General features: G+C 45.3%; 2 protein-coding genes across 4 annotated transcripts in view; one reads left to right on the top strand and one right to left on the bottom strand.

Moving 5' to 3' along the window:
- Positions 1-11,032, bottom strand: part of RAB15 (RAB15, member RAS oncogene family) — a 35,224-nt gene extending 24,192 nt beyond the window's left edge. Inside the window, exon 1 of one of the 2 annotated variants that reach the window (XM_025442711.3) lies at positions 10,163-11,032. In XM_025442711.3, coding sequence (XP_025298496.1) covers positions 10,163-10,202 — 40 coding nt within the window. In that variant the 5' untranslated portion in view covers positions 10,203-11,032. Of the gene's footprint in view, positions 1-586; positions 608-10,162 lie in introns of those variants that run through there. The other variant, XM_035720215.2, reaches the window with a different exon arrangement.
- Positions 11,033-11,063: 31 nt separating this feature from the next.
- Positions 11,064-16,963, top strand: part of FNTB (farnesyltransferase, CAAX box, beta) — a 64,742-nt gene continuing 58,842 nt past the window's right edge. Inside the window, exon 1 of one of the 2 annotated variants that reach the window (XM_025442708.3) lies at positions 11,064-11,309. In XM_025442708.3, the coding sequence (XP_025298493.1) occupies positions 11,166-11,309 (144 nt within the window). In that variant the 5' untranslated portion in view covers positions 11,064-11,165. The remainder of the gene's footprint in view (positions 11,310-16,963) is intronic. The other variant, XM_025442707.3, reaches the window with a different exon arrangement.

The following is a 16,963-nucleotide window of genomic DNA, read 5'->3' on the forward strand; positions in this document are numbered from 1 at the left end:
GACGCCGCGGGCTGCGAGGAGGAAGCGGCGCCGGGCCCCGCGCCGGCCTCGCCCGCCCGCCCGCTCGCTCGGGCTCGGCTCGGCTCGGCTCGGCTCGGCTCGGCTCGGCTCGGCTCGGGGCCGGGGAGCGCGGCGCGGCGCGGCGGGCGCGCGGGTGGGAGGAGAGAGCGCGGCGGCCCCCGCCCGCCCCTTCCCCTGCGCCGCCCCCGCCGCCGCCGCCGCCGCCCGCGTCCCGGGGGAGGGGGCGGGGAGCGCGCCGGAGCGCGGCGACCCCGGGCGGAGGCGGGTGCGCGGCGGGGCTGCAGCCCGGCCTCCCCCCGGCCCCCGGGCGCCGGGCCGCGACCCCGCGGAGACCCTGCGGACGTGCCGCGGCCGGAGCTGCGGGGAGCGCCCCCCGCCGGCCCGCCTCCGCCTCCGCCTCCGCCTCCGCCAGACTCGGCTTTCGGGGCTCCGCGCCTCTCCCCGGATCCCGTCCCGGTCCCCGCCCCGCCAACCCCGCCCCTGCGGGAGCGCGGCCGGGTCCGGGAGTGGGTCCTCACCGGGGCTCGCCCCCCCCATCCCGGCGGGGTCTGCGGCCAACACCCACCTATCCCTGGAGTCGCTGTCTCCGGGAACACTCGAGAGCGTTGCTAGAATTCTCTCCCTGCCACCTGGCTTCCCCGTAACCCCGTGTGACTGTGTCCGCCCTCATCCCAGTTTTAATCTAAACGGGTAAAATTTCTGCTGACCTCCTCTGCTAGGATGAGAAGAGAGATGGCCACAGAAACACTTCCAAATGCACAATCCTTCGGGCAAGCAAAAGCACCTGTTCTGGGTCTAAGCTGCTTGGGATAGGTGCTCAGGGTGCCAATGCATTATGTCAGACCACTGAGTATTGCTGCTGGTGTGCACCAGTGACACCGAAGAACGGATGGGCCTCTTTCAAGACTTAACTGACCACAAATGAATGTGTTAGCACCAGAGAGAGGCAAATGCGTGTTTTCTGGAACCTAGAAGATTCTGTATTCCTAAGAAACTGTATTACGGGTGAACAAGCCCAGCCCAGGAGATCTTTAAAAAGTGATGAAAGGCGTCCTTCTGAGTATTCGATAGAGAATATATTTTTCAGTAGTAGGTTAAGGAAAGCAGTAACTCCCCATCTTCTTGGTTTGAAGAGTTGTATTTCAGGCTGTATGTCTAAATTTATAATAAAGAGGAAAAACTCCTGAAGCTGGTAGCTACTTTGATGACGTGAAGAATTAAGAAAATGGACCCTGTGAATTCCATTAAGATTTTTAAGATTTCCAGGTGTATTTCTCTTTACTGGATTTACACTGGGTTTCAGGTGCATATGAGGGTCTCTGGAGTTGGGCACCCTTGGGTTCCAGCCACAGCTCCTTCACTCACATGCTGTACAGCCTTGACCATGTTATTGTACCCCTCTATGCCTCAGTTTCCTCATCTGTAAAAATAGGGATATCCTCTCAGGATTGTTGGAAAGATGAAACAATGTGTGGAAAGGACTTAGCACAGCACATGACAGTACTCAATAAATGCTGAGGGACAGAGACCACCCTGTAATGTTTCCCATATGCATACATGGCTGGTAAGTGTATCCCACAGAGGCTCAGGGATGTTTTCCAGGAACTCAGGCCATCATGCTGTGATACTCATCCACACTACCACACAAAGTGTGGAGTGCAGGTTCAACTCAGCCTGACCCCCTTTGGGCACTGCAGCTGCCTTCCCATTGATGGGCATCGTCATGATAAATACTCTGCAGGTCTACTTAGTGGGACTATTAGGGGCTCTCTACTTGTTTCCGTCCAGGAAACAGGAAAGATGCGCCCTGAGGCAAGTTCCTAGTCCAAGAAGAAACTTTGAAAGAAATAACTTCCCCAGGCAAGACAGGAAAGGGAGTGAGGTTTCCTGAATGAATCCAGGAAGTAAATACACTCATAAAAAAATTAAAGATAATTCATCATGCTGGGCAGACGTCAAATTCATTAGCTTATGTTGCTTTAAAAAAAGAAAAAAGGAATCATATGGCAGTCCAAGCTGCTAGACACCTAAGTTGTCCATTCACATCCTGGCTCTGCTACTTTCAGAAATACATTTCTGTGTGTGTGTGTGTGTGTGTGTGTGTTTCACACTGTGAAATGGAAGAGCTGAGATTTTTGGAACAGTGTTAGCAAAAGAATCATGTAAACTCGTGAGGACAACAAAGTTTGCTTTAACCAGGGGCTTTATACACACCCAATTTCACCTCCTTATGTCAGCATCCAGTGGGACATTCTGGCATCCTCCCTAGTTGAGGTCAGCTTGCACTAGGACAGGTTTCAGCAGGGCTGGGAGACGTCCGAGAATGGTTGCCGGATTTCCCTCTCACAAGAAGCCCCCAAGAATCAGTTTCTCAGTTATGTTACACTCATTCTTTTACCAGGGAGAGACAAGTGCCTGCCCCTGTTTCCTGCCACCCCCAGCCCGGACACTGAGCATGCTCCCTGTTTAAACAGTCAGCAGGGGCACCACTGTGGGATCTACCATGGCCACAGCGGAATAGCCAGAGTGTTGGCCCATAGGCAGCCCACCGCTGAGACCAACACAGCTGGACTATGGGGCTCCTCACGAGCAAAACCCTTACACATCTTCCAGACTCACACCTGTGTTTCCAACTTTGGGTGACAAAGCTGATGTGCTCACTTTATAGGATTTTCACCTTATCTCAAGGTTAGGAGAAATAGCATAGAACCTCCCTTCCTCATCACTTCAGTAGGTCCTCCATTCATATCCTCTTTTTTAAGATTTTATTTTTATTTTTTAATGTTTTATTTTTTAACGTTTTTTTTTCTTTTCTTTAATTTATGATAGTCACAGAGAGAGAGAGGCAGAGACATAGGCAGAGGGAGAAGCAGGCTCCATGCACCGGGAGGCCTGATGTGGGATTCGATCCTGGGTCTCCAGGATCGCGCCCTGGGCCAAAGGCAGGCGCCAAACCGCTGCGCCACCCAGGGATCCCTAATGTTTTTTTTTTAAAGATTTTATTTATTTATTCATGAGAGACAGAGAGAGAGAGACAGAGAGAGAGAGACACAGACAGAGGGAGAAGTAGGCTCCATGCAGAGAGCCCGATGTGGGACTCGATCCCGGATCTCCAGGATCAGGCCCTGGGCTGAAGGCAGCGCTAAACCGCTGAGCCACCTGGGCTGCCCTAAGATTTTATTTTTAAGTAATCTCTATACCCAACATGAAACTCAAACTTAACAACCCCGAGATCAAGAATTGCATGCTCTACCTACTGAGCCAGCTAGGTGCCCCATCCTTTTCTCTTTCTATCTCTAATAGATAGAGAAAGGGGGAAAGAGTCTGAAATGACAAGGGAAGAGGGAAGAAGACAAGTTGTCAGGGATGCATATTGGGGTTGGAGACCAAAGAAAACAATTCTGATGGTAATTCAAGCCAACACAGAATGACCCAGAGTACCACTTCAGGTTGTCCTTGGAGTCCAGGCCACTGGCTTCAGGACTGTATTAGCTCGGGCTGCCATCACAAAGTACCACATACTGGGTGGCTTAAACAGCAGTTTATTTTCTCACAGTTCTCGAGGCTGAAGTCCAAGGTCAAGGTGTTAGCAGGGTTGGATTTATCTGAGTCCTCCCTCCTTCCACCTGGCCATCTTCCTGTTCCTGCTCTGAGCCTTTCTGTGCCCTTCTCTTCTCCTCTCACAAAGAAATCAGTCACATTGCCTTAGGGCCCAAACAGATGACCTCATTTTACCTTAATTACCTCTTTAAAGTATCTACCTCTCAAAATAAGTCACATTCTGAGGGGTTACAGTTTAGGACTTCAGCATATGAATTAGGGGGTGGGGGATACAAATTTAACCCATGATAAAGAACCAATCCAGGAGCCTCATCAGTTACTCCCTGTGCAGATAGTTTTTCAGAATGATTTCATTATCTTGGAACAAGAAATGAAAGTTAAGTTGCTCCTGTGGCTTCCTAATAGGTGGTCTAGATTGGATTGTCGATGGGAGGATTTCATGATGGGAAAACCTCAGAAGATTCTTCCCTTTATGAGACTAGAGTTGAGAAGACATAACTAGTAACCACCAACCAATCGATGTATGTCATATCAGTCTTTTACTGTCAAAGTTATGTTTGGGGGTTGGAGTGGGGACAAGATATAACCTGCAGATAGGAATCAATGTAGGAATGAAGTCATTCATTTTATGTATGTTAAGGCAATGTTAGATACTGTAACAGATGAATCCTAAAATCTCAGGCACTCACACATAAAGACATCCCTCTCATGTAAAGTGTGTTGGGCAGCAAGGAGGTGGGAATGGGAGTGGCTCTGTGCTACGAAGTCATTTAGGCACCCAGGGTGGCAGATGCTCTGCTATCTTCAGTAAGGACTCCCACTGTGGGACTCAATTTAAAAGCAAGACATGCTCTTTTATAAGCAAAGCCTCGTAGGAAGGATGGAGGAAAGTGCCCGCCTAGCAAGGATTGGGGAATACCACCCTCCAGTCCCCCACATTTCAAGATTATAGGCTTTCTTTTTCTAACTATACCCCTGAGACCCCCTCTAAGACTGCCTTGTACACTGCAGGGGAGGAGGGGACCCGTGATAGTCTGTAAGGAAGATGAAACTTTGGGAACCTCAACAGGGGAGGGGAGGGTTGACCCTGTAGTCATAAGTCAGCAATATGAAAAGACTATTTGAAAGGAGTAACAATAATATACAATTTGAAAGAGGTCACAATATTTGTCCAGAAAATAATTTCAAATCTCTAAAGGGATTATGGATATCTGTCCAGTGGAAGAAAACACTTAAGATCTCTTTGTTACCTGAGATTTTGAACTTTTAGAACACGGAGCCGGAAGTTCGTTTGAATATGGAGGCCTGCCCGGGGCACTGACATCCTGCTGGGGGAAAGGGGAAGAAAGGAAATAGAGGATCCAGTAGGGTTTAAGGGGTCAGGCCTGGGTGTGGTGGATATCACTCTTGCCCGTGTTCCCCTGTTCAGAACTCAGTCAGCAGGCCCTGCCTAAATGCAGAGGGACTGTTGGACAACCAGTGCCCAGCTGTGACTACCTGCTATGGAAAGGGAGCAGAACTCTGGTGGACAGCCAGCATTTCTGCTGTGTAGGAAGGTTCCTGGCAGCTCCCAACTCTACCTGTGTATCAGCATCACATGTGGTGCTTTAAAAAATGCATGCACTGGGGGCAGCCCCAGTGGCTCAGAGGTTTAGCAGTTTAGCGTCGCCGTCGCCTTCAGCCCAGGGCATGATCCTGGAGACTTGGGATCGAGTCCTGCATTGGGCTCCCTGCATGGAGCCTGCTTCTCCCTCTGCCTGTGTCTGCCTCTCTATGTCTCTCATGAATAAATAAATAAAATCTTTAAAAAAAAAAAAAAGATGCATGTACTGGGTCTCTGGACCAAGGGATTTTGACTTTGTGGGCCTGGGCTGGTACCTGGGAGATTCTATATTTTCAAAGTCATGGCCTAGGTTGAGAGTCACGGGTATGCTCTGGAGTGTGTACCCCTGACATTGTCTCTCAACAGCTTTTAAAATCTTTTCTCAGGGGCACCTGGGTGGCTCAGTTGGTTGGGAGTCTGTCTTTGGCTCAGGTCATGATCCCTGGGTCCTGGGATCAAGCTCCAAATCTAGCTCCCTGCTCAGTGGGGAGCTTGCTCCTCTCTCTCCCTCCCCCTGCTCAGGCTCTCTCTCTCTTTCTCTCAAATAATAAAACCTTAAAAAAAAAAATCATTTCTCAGCCTTCTCATTGTGAACAATGCTCCTTAATTGGCTTCAATTTTGTATCCGCTGGTAAAATAGTGTTTGCTGTGATCAAAGGGGACTAAGAGTCAACACTTTTGTACAAGTATTCAGTAATAGAGTATATGTAATGATTAATAATATATAATTTGATTAATTTTATATCAATATATGACAATAAAATAATACAAGTGTAACTGATGATTTATTGATTTCTGAGAAGCCCAGTTATTCACTGTGCCATAAAATCACTATATTCAGAAAACTATTCTTTTTTGAATAATTTGAAGCTTTTTATACTTCCTTTTGTATGCTACAGAAAGTAATAGAAAATAAAATTTCACGATTTCTAAACTCTAATGTAGTCTTTAAAAAATTATTACCGGGATCCCTGGGTGGCGCAGCGGTTTGGCGCCTGCCTTTGGCCCAGGGTGCGATCCCAGTGCATGGAGTCTGCTTCTCCCTCTGCCTGTGTCTCTGCCTCTCTCTCTCTCTCTCTCTCTGTATGAATATCATAAATAAATAAAAATAAAAAAAATAAAAAATAAAATAAAAAATTATTACCAAAGAATATTTATTCTATTGAAAGTATTACTAAATAGGGGTGCCTGGGTGGTGCAGTCGGTTGAGTGTCTGAGTCTTGGTTTCCACTCAGGTCATGATCTCAGGGTTGTGAGATTGAGTCCTGTGTCTGCTCGAGATTCTCTCTCTCCCTCTCCCTTTGCCCCTCATCCACTTCCCCTCTGAAATAACTATTTTCTAAAAAAGAAAGTATCGCTAAACACAAATATTACATATTAAGGTGCTATCCTCATTAAATAGATTAAAATTAACTACTGCTTTCTTCTTCCTCCACTGCATTTTGTGTATGTATTGTGTCTTGCTTATATGTATTTAAGTATTTTGTTCTATATTTACTTAAATATATTTATTCTGTATTTATATAGTGCCTGTTTTTTTTAGCTAGTGAGCTCCTGACAGGTAAGGCCAGTATTATGTTCACTGTCTTTATCTTCTATAGTAGGTTATAGAAATGAGTACTCAAAATGTTTATTACAGTGACTAGAAATCACTCAAATCATTTAACTTACCCAATGCCTGTTATGTGCCAGAGAATAAGCAATGAATGTACAAAAATCTCTGCCCTGAGAGCTTATCTTCTGGTAATTAAAATGATACATTAAATATAAGGTCTGTCAACCTAGTGTAAGTGCTATGCATGAGAAAAGTAAACACAGTATTAGTGCAAGACGGTGGCATTTCAGCTTTGTATGGGGAGCTCAGGAAAGGCTTGATAGGAAAGGAATTTGAGTTAAGCTAAAGAATTGAGGAAAGACTGCAAGGAGTAGGTGGACAAGCCTTGTCTATACCTGTGGGCAGAGAACATGGCAGAGAAGGGAGAGTGAACATAAGCCTTCCGAGGACAGCATGTGCCTGGACTGTGCAAAGACCAGTGAGACACCAGTGTGAGGGACAGAGTGAGTAAGCGGGAAAGTACTAGGAGTAAACACCATGTCTTTGGGGCTTTCTAGGCCATGGTCAAGGACCTTGATTTTGGGGTGCCTGGGTGGTTCAGTCGGTTAAGCATCTGCCTTCGGCTCAGGTCATCCAAGTAACATGATGGTGGCTTGGACCAGACACTAGCGGTGGAATCGATTCGCGGTGGTCAGATTCTGGATATGTCTTCAACAAGACTTATGGGTAGTGAGACAAAGACATCAAGGACAGACTCCAAGTGGAGGGATGGAGTTAGCACAACAGATGGGGTAGGCTGTGTGTACGGGTCTGGAAGGGAAGGCCAGCAGCTCTGTGGTGGACATACTGTTTGAGACGCCTGTTCAACATGTAAGTGGAAGTGCAAACAGGATATTAGATGCGAAGTAGGAGTTCAGGAGAGAGAGAGACCCAGGCTAGAGATATGAGGGAATTTCCAATCCAACAGTGTGGTATTTAAAATACTTAGACTAACTGAGTTCGCAGGTGATGAGTGGAGACAGAGTCCTGGGGATGCTCCCAAGTTACGGTGTCAGGAAGACAAAGAAGAGGCAAAGGCTAGTGCTAGACACCATAGGAAGGGAACTGCTAATAACAAATATTGCTAGGAAGTCAAGCAGGAGGACAGATGGGGACTGAGAAGTGGCCCTTGGACTTAGCAACATGGGGTTTAACTGGGACTTGACAAGAATTGATGGAGAAGCCAGATGGGAATGGGTTCAAGAGGTACTTGGAGGAGAGGAATTGGAGACACTGGTAGGGAGGAAATGGGTAATGGGAAGGTGGTCAAAGGAGAGTGGAATTAATAGGTTTAAAAATGTCCCCCTCCCCCCAAGAATGAAGAAGTAGCCTGTTTGAGGGTGATGGGCATAATCAAGTACAAGGATAACGTACTTGATGTTTTAAGAGAGGCAAGGGATAACTAACATCCACGGGTAGGGCATGGGGGGAGGAGGTGGAAGTGGTCCCCTCTGTAAGAGCGGGGCTGCTGTCTTCTGTCCCAGGAAACAGGACAGACATGGAGGACAGAACAGGAGGCCACAGATGTTGGTAGAGGTGGAAATTAATTATCTAGCAGGTAACAGATGGGTTCTTTCCATTTTATAATCTTTATAAAATGTGTATTATTATATTCTTTCAGAAGATATTAAAAGAAAACAATTCACGCAGACATATGGGCTTCTGTGAGCAATGCCTTGAGAACAGGTTTAAAGCGGACTCTGCAAGCTTACTCCAGGGTGAGGAGCCACCTCTAGTGGTTCATTTGGGTCATTAATTTTTTTTTCTTGTTTTCTTGCTCCTGAAAGAACAAAATAGTACTTACTATCCACATTTTATATTATTTTTGAGGAGACAATTACAATTCACAGCTTAATTTAGAAAAATACAAGGGGTTTGAGTAAAATAACCCCAAACCATCTGCAGTCCAAGCTACAGTTGCTATTATCATTATTTTCTCCCGTAAGCATATAATTCTTTGCCATACTGCCAGTATTTATATTCATTCTTCTTCTTGAACCAGTGGTTTTTATCAAACCTAGAGGAAGGACAACTGGTGGGCAATTGATGATCCAAGACTGAACAATCCTCTCAATGCTATGTGGAGTACAAACTCCTCATATTTTTCATTCCTTGTTTCACTTGCTCTTTGATGTTGCTGGGTTTCCTCTGCCTGGGATGTCCCTTCACGCTGCATTAATTAACTCATTTTCTCATGTGAGTATTTCCTGATCTTCTAGGAAATTTCCATTATATAATCTCACCATGGCCTATGTGCCTGCCATTTCCCCCAACTGTAATGAAATAGTCAACTTTGTAATGATTGTTTAATGTCTGTTTCTTCTGGTAAATCATGAGCCCTGTAAGGGCTGAGACTGTGTTTTTTGTTTTTTTACCACTGTCTCCTCAGTACTTAGCTCATAAGTGCCCAGCACATAATGGGGACTCAACAAATACCTATTGATAATAGACGGTATTCTGCAGGACACTCTTGCCATACCCCTTTCAGATCCCATTGCAGAAGACACTACATTTCAAAAATGGGTTTCTATTTCTCAAATACAATTTGCAATTGCTTTAGGTGCACCTGTAACAGATATAACAATTTGTTACAAAACTGTTCCAGCAACTCTTTCAGTAGCTCAATTTAAATTTCTAGCCAGCAAAGGAACTCTTTACAAAGAAGGCTGAATCTTCAGAGGTGACTCAGACTTTATCAGACTGTCTTTTCTTTTCAAAACAGAACCAAGAGAAAGACAATAAGATGCCAACAGAGAGGGAAGTACAGTGCAGCCATATCCATGACCCTAACCCACACAGGGTCATTTATTCTCAGATTTAGAAACATTTTGCCACCTACAGGACTTAACTTAGCAACAGTACCACTGCAATGAACATGGTGATAGTGTTTACTTGTCTGAGGACTTTAGGCCATCCCAGCCTCATCTTTAGGATCTTTCTGAGAGCTTCTATTTAACACCAGAGACGGATAAAAGGGGAATGGTTGGTTGTGAAATGCCACACCACAGTTCCTTGGGTTCCAGATGTGTGACTTGGAATTGAGGGGCAACAGAGTAAAATACCCTGAGCAGGAAGTTGTCCAAGTCTGGACAGGGCCAAGTCTATCTGGAAGGCCTGTTATTACAGTATCTTCTGCCCCCTCCCCCAATTCTTGGCATTATAATTTTGACGTAGTCCTTTCAGGACCCTGAAAGAGAGTCTCTTCTATTCCTTGTCCAAAGACAGGATTTCCCTAAAATCACAACTTTAACATTTTTATGGAGGCATATATGATGATTAATCCTACTCAATAAGAATTGTTTATTCTGAATACCTTTAGATTAAATCATTATAATTAAAACACATACATAAGTATATTTGTGGCAGTGTTCTCTCAGACTTACTGTTGCTTCCTCTAGTGGAGCTCTTCCCCATATTGTTCATGTGGATGGCTCCTTGTCATCCTTTGGGTCTAAGAGAGGCCTCAGAGGGGCTTGGCCTGACCACCCAATCTAATTAGTCCAGTCCTCCTTTCAGTCTCTTGTAGACTGTTATTTTCTTTCATACCATTTATGGCAAGTCTTCATATATTATTGCGTTCATTCATTAATTCTGTCAATTCCACTAGACTATAAGGTTCCTAGGGGCAGGGAGCTTGTTTGTTTTGTTCACTTTTGTATACCTAGGGCCTAGCACACTGTTTGACATATAGTAGGTTCTCCCTAAAAAACTGCCTGATAAACGAGTATTTCCTTTGTCGTTTCACTTATACTTGTTCCTTTTACTGCGCTTTAGACCCTACTACTGTATTGTGGCTCCCTGGGGGACAATAGGAGACAACTACAATGCCTCTTCCCTCCATCCCTGAGTACCGAGAAGGCAATTCCCTCGTTGAGAAGCCGACGGTTTCTCCTGGGCGGCTCCCACGCACCCAAAGGTGCACAGTAATTCTATTAGCGATAGTGTGTCTGAGTCAGGAGATGTGTCAAAAAATGTTTTTTGAGTTTCACAGTTCTTGGGCATCCGAAACTGCGAAGGACTGCCATTGCAATTAGGCGACAATTAGCACAATGTCGAAGTGTGCGTGCCTGCGTGTGTTAATTTGCACAACGACCCGAGGAGTCCTACACCATCTCTCGGAAATGAAATCCAGATTGGAGAGACCCATCCGTCCTTCCGTGCGCTCCAGGCAGCTGAGCCTCCTGCAGCAGCTCCTCTTGCCCAATGGGGGGCAGCAGCATCCCAGTAACCCTCTCCCCGAAGCTGTGTGGGTGGGTGGAGAGCGATTCGCGTTCAAAGTCTTTTTGACTCGACCCGCTCTCCGTAGCGCTTTAGCCCGCTTGAGTTTCAATGCGCGTTGTTGTTTGACGAAGGGAGTCCTATACACCGCCCGCTGCTCTCCTGACCATGGCTTCTCCGAGTTCCTTCACCTACTATTGCCCTCCATCTTCCTCCCCTGTCTGGTCAGAGCCGCTGTACAGTCTGAGGCCCGAGCACGCGCGGGAGCGGTTGCAGGACGACTCGGTGGAAACAGTCACGTCCGTAGAACAGGTGAGGCGGCCGGACTGAGCGAGGCGCCCACGCGGGGGCTTCTGGGAGCGGGAGTCCCGTCCGCAGGGCCGTAGGCGTGCGGAACTCACCGATGAACTACGACTCCCACAGTGCACCGCGGCGCCTCCCCTCTGGGAAGCTCTGGGCGCCCAGGCTGGGTCGGGTTGGGGAATGGAGCGTTTGTGGGGCCAGGTTGGGGAGAGGGTCGGCGTCAGGGTTGGGTTTGGAGGCGAGGACAGTACCTGGGTCCTCTCTGCCGAAGGAAGCGGAGAGGATCGTGTGCTGTGCCTGGAGGTCCGCAGCAGCCCGGGCCGGTCGGACCGCCGGTTTCACTCCGCCGGGACAGTGGGAGGTGGTCGGATGGATGGTGCGCTTCCCTAACCCTGCTCGCAGTGCTGGGACGTGGAGGTGAGGAGGAGCGGCCAGACCGCGCTCCTGCCGTTCCGGATCTGCTTGATTGCTGAGCCACAGTGCCAGGTGTAGGGCCTGCCTCGTGAGTGGGCGCTTTGGGATTCAATCGTTCGAGCCCCAGCAAAGGGACGGGCACAATGTTAAACGCTGGAAATACAAAGAAATAAAACAGCTTCTGATCATGAGCGTGGCACAGCCCTGTTGAGGAAAACAGTACTGTTCGGAAAGCGCCATAATAAAAGAATGCATTTTAGACAACTCACCCTTCATTCACTGAGGCCTCGAACCTGTCCCTTCGACAAGTGTTCGAGGAGTCGGTAGTGAACTCTTTTGGTTTTCTTTTCATTCTCCATTTGGAATTGTTCCCAGGTTATTGTGGAAATGTATGCCCACCCGTCACTAGAAGTGGTTGAGATGATCCTTTTTAGTACTAACAAGTAGTATCGGGCTGTAGTATTAACAAATAAAGTTAGATCTCTTAGTAAGATAGTACCCAGGCTTAACCTAGGAGACTTGCTTTGACTTTCACACCCGAACTTGGAAGCCTGTAATTGGGCAAAATTAGTAGTGATAGTTATCATATTTTATATTTATGACTATGAATATAATTATGCATTCATAACAAAAGACTTGAATACACGGTTATACACATAACAGCAGAAAGAATATTGTAACTGGAGATTTATGCCACATGGGTTTTAACCCTTACCTTTTGAATGTAGCTCCCCAGCTTAGTTAACCCACCAGTGTGTCTTTCTACAGAAGCCTTTTGCAAAAGATTGCAAGGAAATCTCCCATCAATGAAAAACCTACAGGATCTTTGCAGTATTCCTAAGTGGCAGACTGTAGAGTTTATTCAGGTCAAGCCTTTTCCTTTTCATGTGACGTGAAACTATTGGGTCACTTTTTATGTAGTTAATTGACCCAGAAGATAGGCATATGGACGGAATTCTAGTGGAGAAAAAGGAATCAGGGCCTCCTGGGTGGCTTAGCTGGTTGGGTGTCTGCCTTAGGCTCAGGTCATGATCCCGGGGTCCTGGGATTGAGCCCCGCATCAGCCTTCCTGCTTGATGGGGAGCCTGCGTTTCCCTCTTCCTCTACTGTTCCCCCATGCTTATGCTTTCTTGCTCTCTCTTTCAAATAAATAAATAAATCTTAAAAGAAAAGAAAAGAAAAGAAAAGGAAATCAGAAGCTCATCTATTAATTTAGCGTACAGGACAGAGATTTCCATGGTTCAAGGGGCAAGTCAGAAAACAGGAATATTATTAGAAGTTTTACTGCTATGCTCTCTTTTTCCTATACTGCTAACCGCCCCCCCCCCTCCCCTGCCAGTAGAGCACCCCTGCTTAGTTCCTGCCAGGAAATACTAGCACTTATACTCTAAGTGTCTAGGTGTAATAAGTGATGCAAAAATGGATGCAACAAGATTCTGGGCTGTCAAAGGGTCAGCCAAGGACAAGGCTAGGCTCTGATATGGAACATTGTTATTATAGGGTGTCTTTCAAATGTAGGCCCAACTATGTGATAGATAATAAAGCATCCTGTATGTCTTTAACATGTCATTCTTCCAGTTCACATTTTTAAAGTCTGGGATAAACAGTTCTAGAGAGTAGAAAGATGATGTAGTGTCTCATATAGATGGTTACCTCAGTTTCAGCACTACTAATAATCATAGCAGCATCCATTTACGGAGTCCCAGTTCTGTGCTAAATGCTCTCCATACATTGTATCAGTCAATCTTTTTCCATTTCACAGATGAGAAAACTGAAGCTTAGAGAGGTACTAGGTGGGTAGGTTAATGATGAGGTATATCATAAGAAATACCAACCTTGTTAGGAGGCATTGTCTACAGAAGAAACTAGTTATTCTTTTGGTTCTGTCCATTTTTTCATAGGGATTTAATGACAGGGTTCAATTTTGTGCCATTACCAATAAGAACAAATGCTTGTCTCTGTTTCCTGTCTGATTATCAATTTAAATTAAAGTAAAATTATTTTTAATTTAAATTTAATTATTATATTAGTTAAATTATTTAAATTAAATCATTATTTAAATCTATAAATAGTGTAAAGAGCGCTTAGCTATGGATTCTTCTGTTCTGTTCACTCACATTTTTATTCATTCAGCAAATGAGTGTCTTCTATGTGCCAGGCACTGTTAAAGGTACTGGATGTAAGGCAATGAACAAAAGAGGCCAAGCTGCTGCCTTTATGAAACTTTTCTTCTAGGCCAGGGAGGCAGTCAACAAAAAAAGGAAAAAAAACTATCCATACATTTATATATCTATCTAATTTTAATAAGAAGTGCTGTAGAGAAAAAGAAATAGGATAAGAGAAATGAAGTATGCCAGGAATTCATGGGGTAAGAGCAGGAAAGGTTTTTATATAAAGTGGTAAGGGAAACCCTCTGACGATGTGCCTGCCACTTGAGCTGACACCTGAAATAAGTGAGGGATCAGGCTGTGTGTGTCTGGGGGAGAAGCATTCTGGGCAGAGAAAGCAACAAGTATGAAGGACTTGAGGCCTCCCTAGTGCCTGGTGAGTAGAGAGTCAGTGTGAGGAGAGAGGTTAGTAAACAGGAGAATAGGAGATGAGGTCAGATCATGTAGGGCCTTCCAGACCATTGTAAGTATACTTTAAGATATGCTGATTGAGATGGGAAGCCATTTGGTTAGATAGCGTCTTTTTACCTCCCCAGATCCAATGTACCCTTTTCCATCTGCTCTGCAGGTGTTCCCCAAGAGGTGGACCTTCATGGATAGGCTCCCTTGCCTTATGGCTTCTGGGTGTATTTGGCCATGGGGGATATTGATAGGGGAGATGAGAGAAAGAGAGAATGAGATGTTTACTCAGCATGTTTACTCCTTTCCTGACAGACTGGGTGGTCTGGAGGGTCTCTAGACTAGGTCACAACTCTTAGCAGGTGCCTTCCATTGTTGCTCTCTGGCACCCTGCCCACCCCTTCTCTTCACACTTTTCAGGCCTAGGAGGGGATCGAGTACCCTGTGTTGCCTGCCTTAGAGTACTGCACTCTCTTGTGTGGTTTCCCTACACCTGCCCACACTTCTGTAACTAGTTCCTTTATCAACTCCGCTCACATCACCCACTTTGTGCCATCTGTTTCCTGCCACGAGTCAGACTAATGCATGATCTTAGAGTTTTGACCCAATCTGAGTAGCATTTTAACAGACCCATGTTGCTCACTATTGGGATTGTGAGGAGGGGAGGATGGGTGCAGGGGGACCAGTTAGGAGGCTGTTACAATACTCTAGGTGATGGACAATGGCAGCTTAGTTCAGGGCTGTGGTAGTAGAGGTAATGGGCGGTGGTCAGGTTCTGGGTATTTTAAAAGATTTCTACCTTGACAAGCTGTTTTGCTGATGGGTTGGTGCATGGAGAATTTTTTACAGTGCTAGAAAGCAAGATGTTTCAGGCCAGTAGGTTAAAACTGGCACAGTTTCAGAGGTAGCCAGTTTGCCAAAAGCAGTGGTTTACAGAAGCATACTTCACTTGAAATGGCATGAGGTTGTTAGACAGCATTCAGTCAAGTGACAGTCAACTGTGAAGAGTTGACTAGAAGGATTATCAGTCTCAGTTCCTGCCCTCAAAATTCGTTCCTCTTAGAAAAAAAGAATGTGCCTGAAGCAACCACAATAATTTACAAAAGCATGTAAGTAAGTGCTAAATTATGACTGCATTGCACAAGGGTTTGGGAGAGTAGAAGCAATATGTTGTGAGCTGAGGTGGTTAGGACAACTTCATGGAGAATGTTGGGTTGTAAAGGATGGAGTTGGGGGGCAGCCATTCCAGTCAGAGGAGATGTTTGGAAGGAAGACTCCACCTTATTCGGGTGGAGGAGGGGGCAGGTTGGCTGTGGGAGGAAATTAGTTCAGCTGGATGGGTGAAGCTAGTGGGGTTGGGAGTGGATGGTGGGGAGGGATGGAGACAGACTGAAGAGCTGACTCTAAGTGTTAAGCATTGTGCCACTGTAGATCCTGACAGAGGGAACATCAGGGGTCCAGGAATGAATCCTGGATGCCTACTGTGGGCCTGTTTCAAGTTATAATCTCTGAAAGATTATTAAATGCAGGTGAAACAAGTCACTAAATATGATCAAGCTTACTAGTTTTTTGTGCTTCTGATAGAAGGGACCAGAGCTCTGTGTGGCTACATGATCAACAGGCTAGCTATGGTGAATCAGTTTTGCTTTATTGAAATTCAGCGTATATCATGTTGCTCAACTCTTAAGATAATTCCAAATATCAAATTTCCCCCAATGTCCCTATTTAAAAAGTCCCCCCAGTTTTTTCTAACTTGAAAATACATGTATTTTTTTTGGAGGGCACCTTGGTGGCTGTCTGTTAGGTGTCTGCCTTCAGCTCAGGTTGTGATCTCGGGGTCCTGGAATCGAACCACTCATCAGGCTCCCTGCTCAGTGGGGAGTCAGCTTCTCCCTCTCTCTCTGTGCTCACTCACTCTCTCTCAAATAAATAAATAAAATAAAATAAAAAACATGTATTTTTAAGTACATAGGTAAACAAATCAAATGTCTATTTACAAAATTTACATTTTAAATTTAGGTACATGTACCTGTTTAGAATCATGTACTTTGTAAAATCACACTAATTTAGAAATATCATTTTCTTCTTTATAAAAAAATTTTCTCCAAAATTATCACATACATCATTGACCTTAGTATTTTTATCATACTGGAGCCACATTTTGGGTCAACTAATATATTTTTCCAGACCACATTTTCAGTTTTTTTGGGGATAAATCCCTTTTGAATATGGGTAAGAATGTTTTATTCCCAAGTTACAGGTGCCCACTTGTGTAACACTAGTATTCTTTTACAATGTGTCCAGTTGGTGTATATCTGTGATCACCACAACTTAACTGCTATTTACTTTTTTTTTTTTTTTTTTTTTTAAGATTTTATTCATTTAGTCATGAGAGACACAGAGAGAGAGGTGGAGACACAGGCAAAGGGAGATGCAGGCTCCATGCAGGAGCCTGATGTGGGACTTGATCCTGGGTCTCCAGGATCACACCCTGAGCCAAAGGCAGATGTTCAACCACTAAGCCACCCAGGTGTCCCATCAATTTACTTTTTTTTTTTTTCTATTTACTTTTTAAAATGATCTTTAAAAGAGTTTGCAACAGTGGCAACTTAAATGTAGAAGTGTGAGCTCATATCCTCAGGAGTAATTGCTAAATCTCTGCTTAATTTGTCATCTTTCCTT

The sequence above is a fragment of the Canis lupus genome, chromosome 8, assembly GCF_003254725.2.
Source record: "Canis lupus dingo isolate Sandy chromosome 8, ASM325472v2, whole genome shotgun sequence".
NCBI classification, from domain to species: domain Eukaryota; kingdom Metazoa; phylum Chordata; class Mammalia; order Carnivora; family Canidae; genus Canis; species Canis lupus.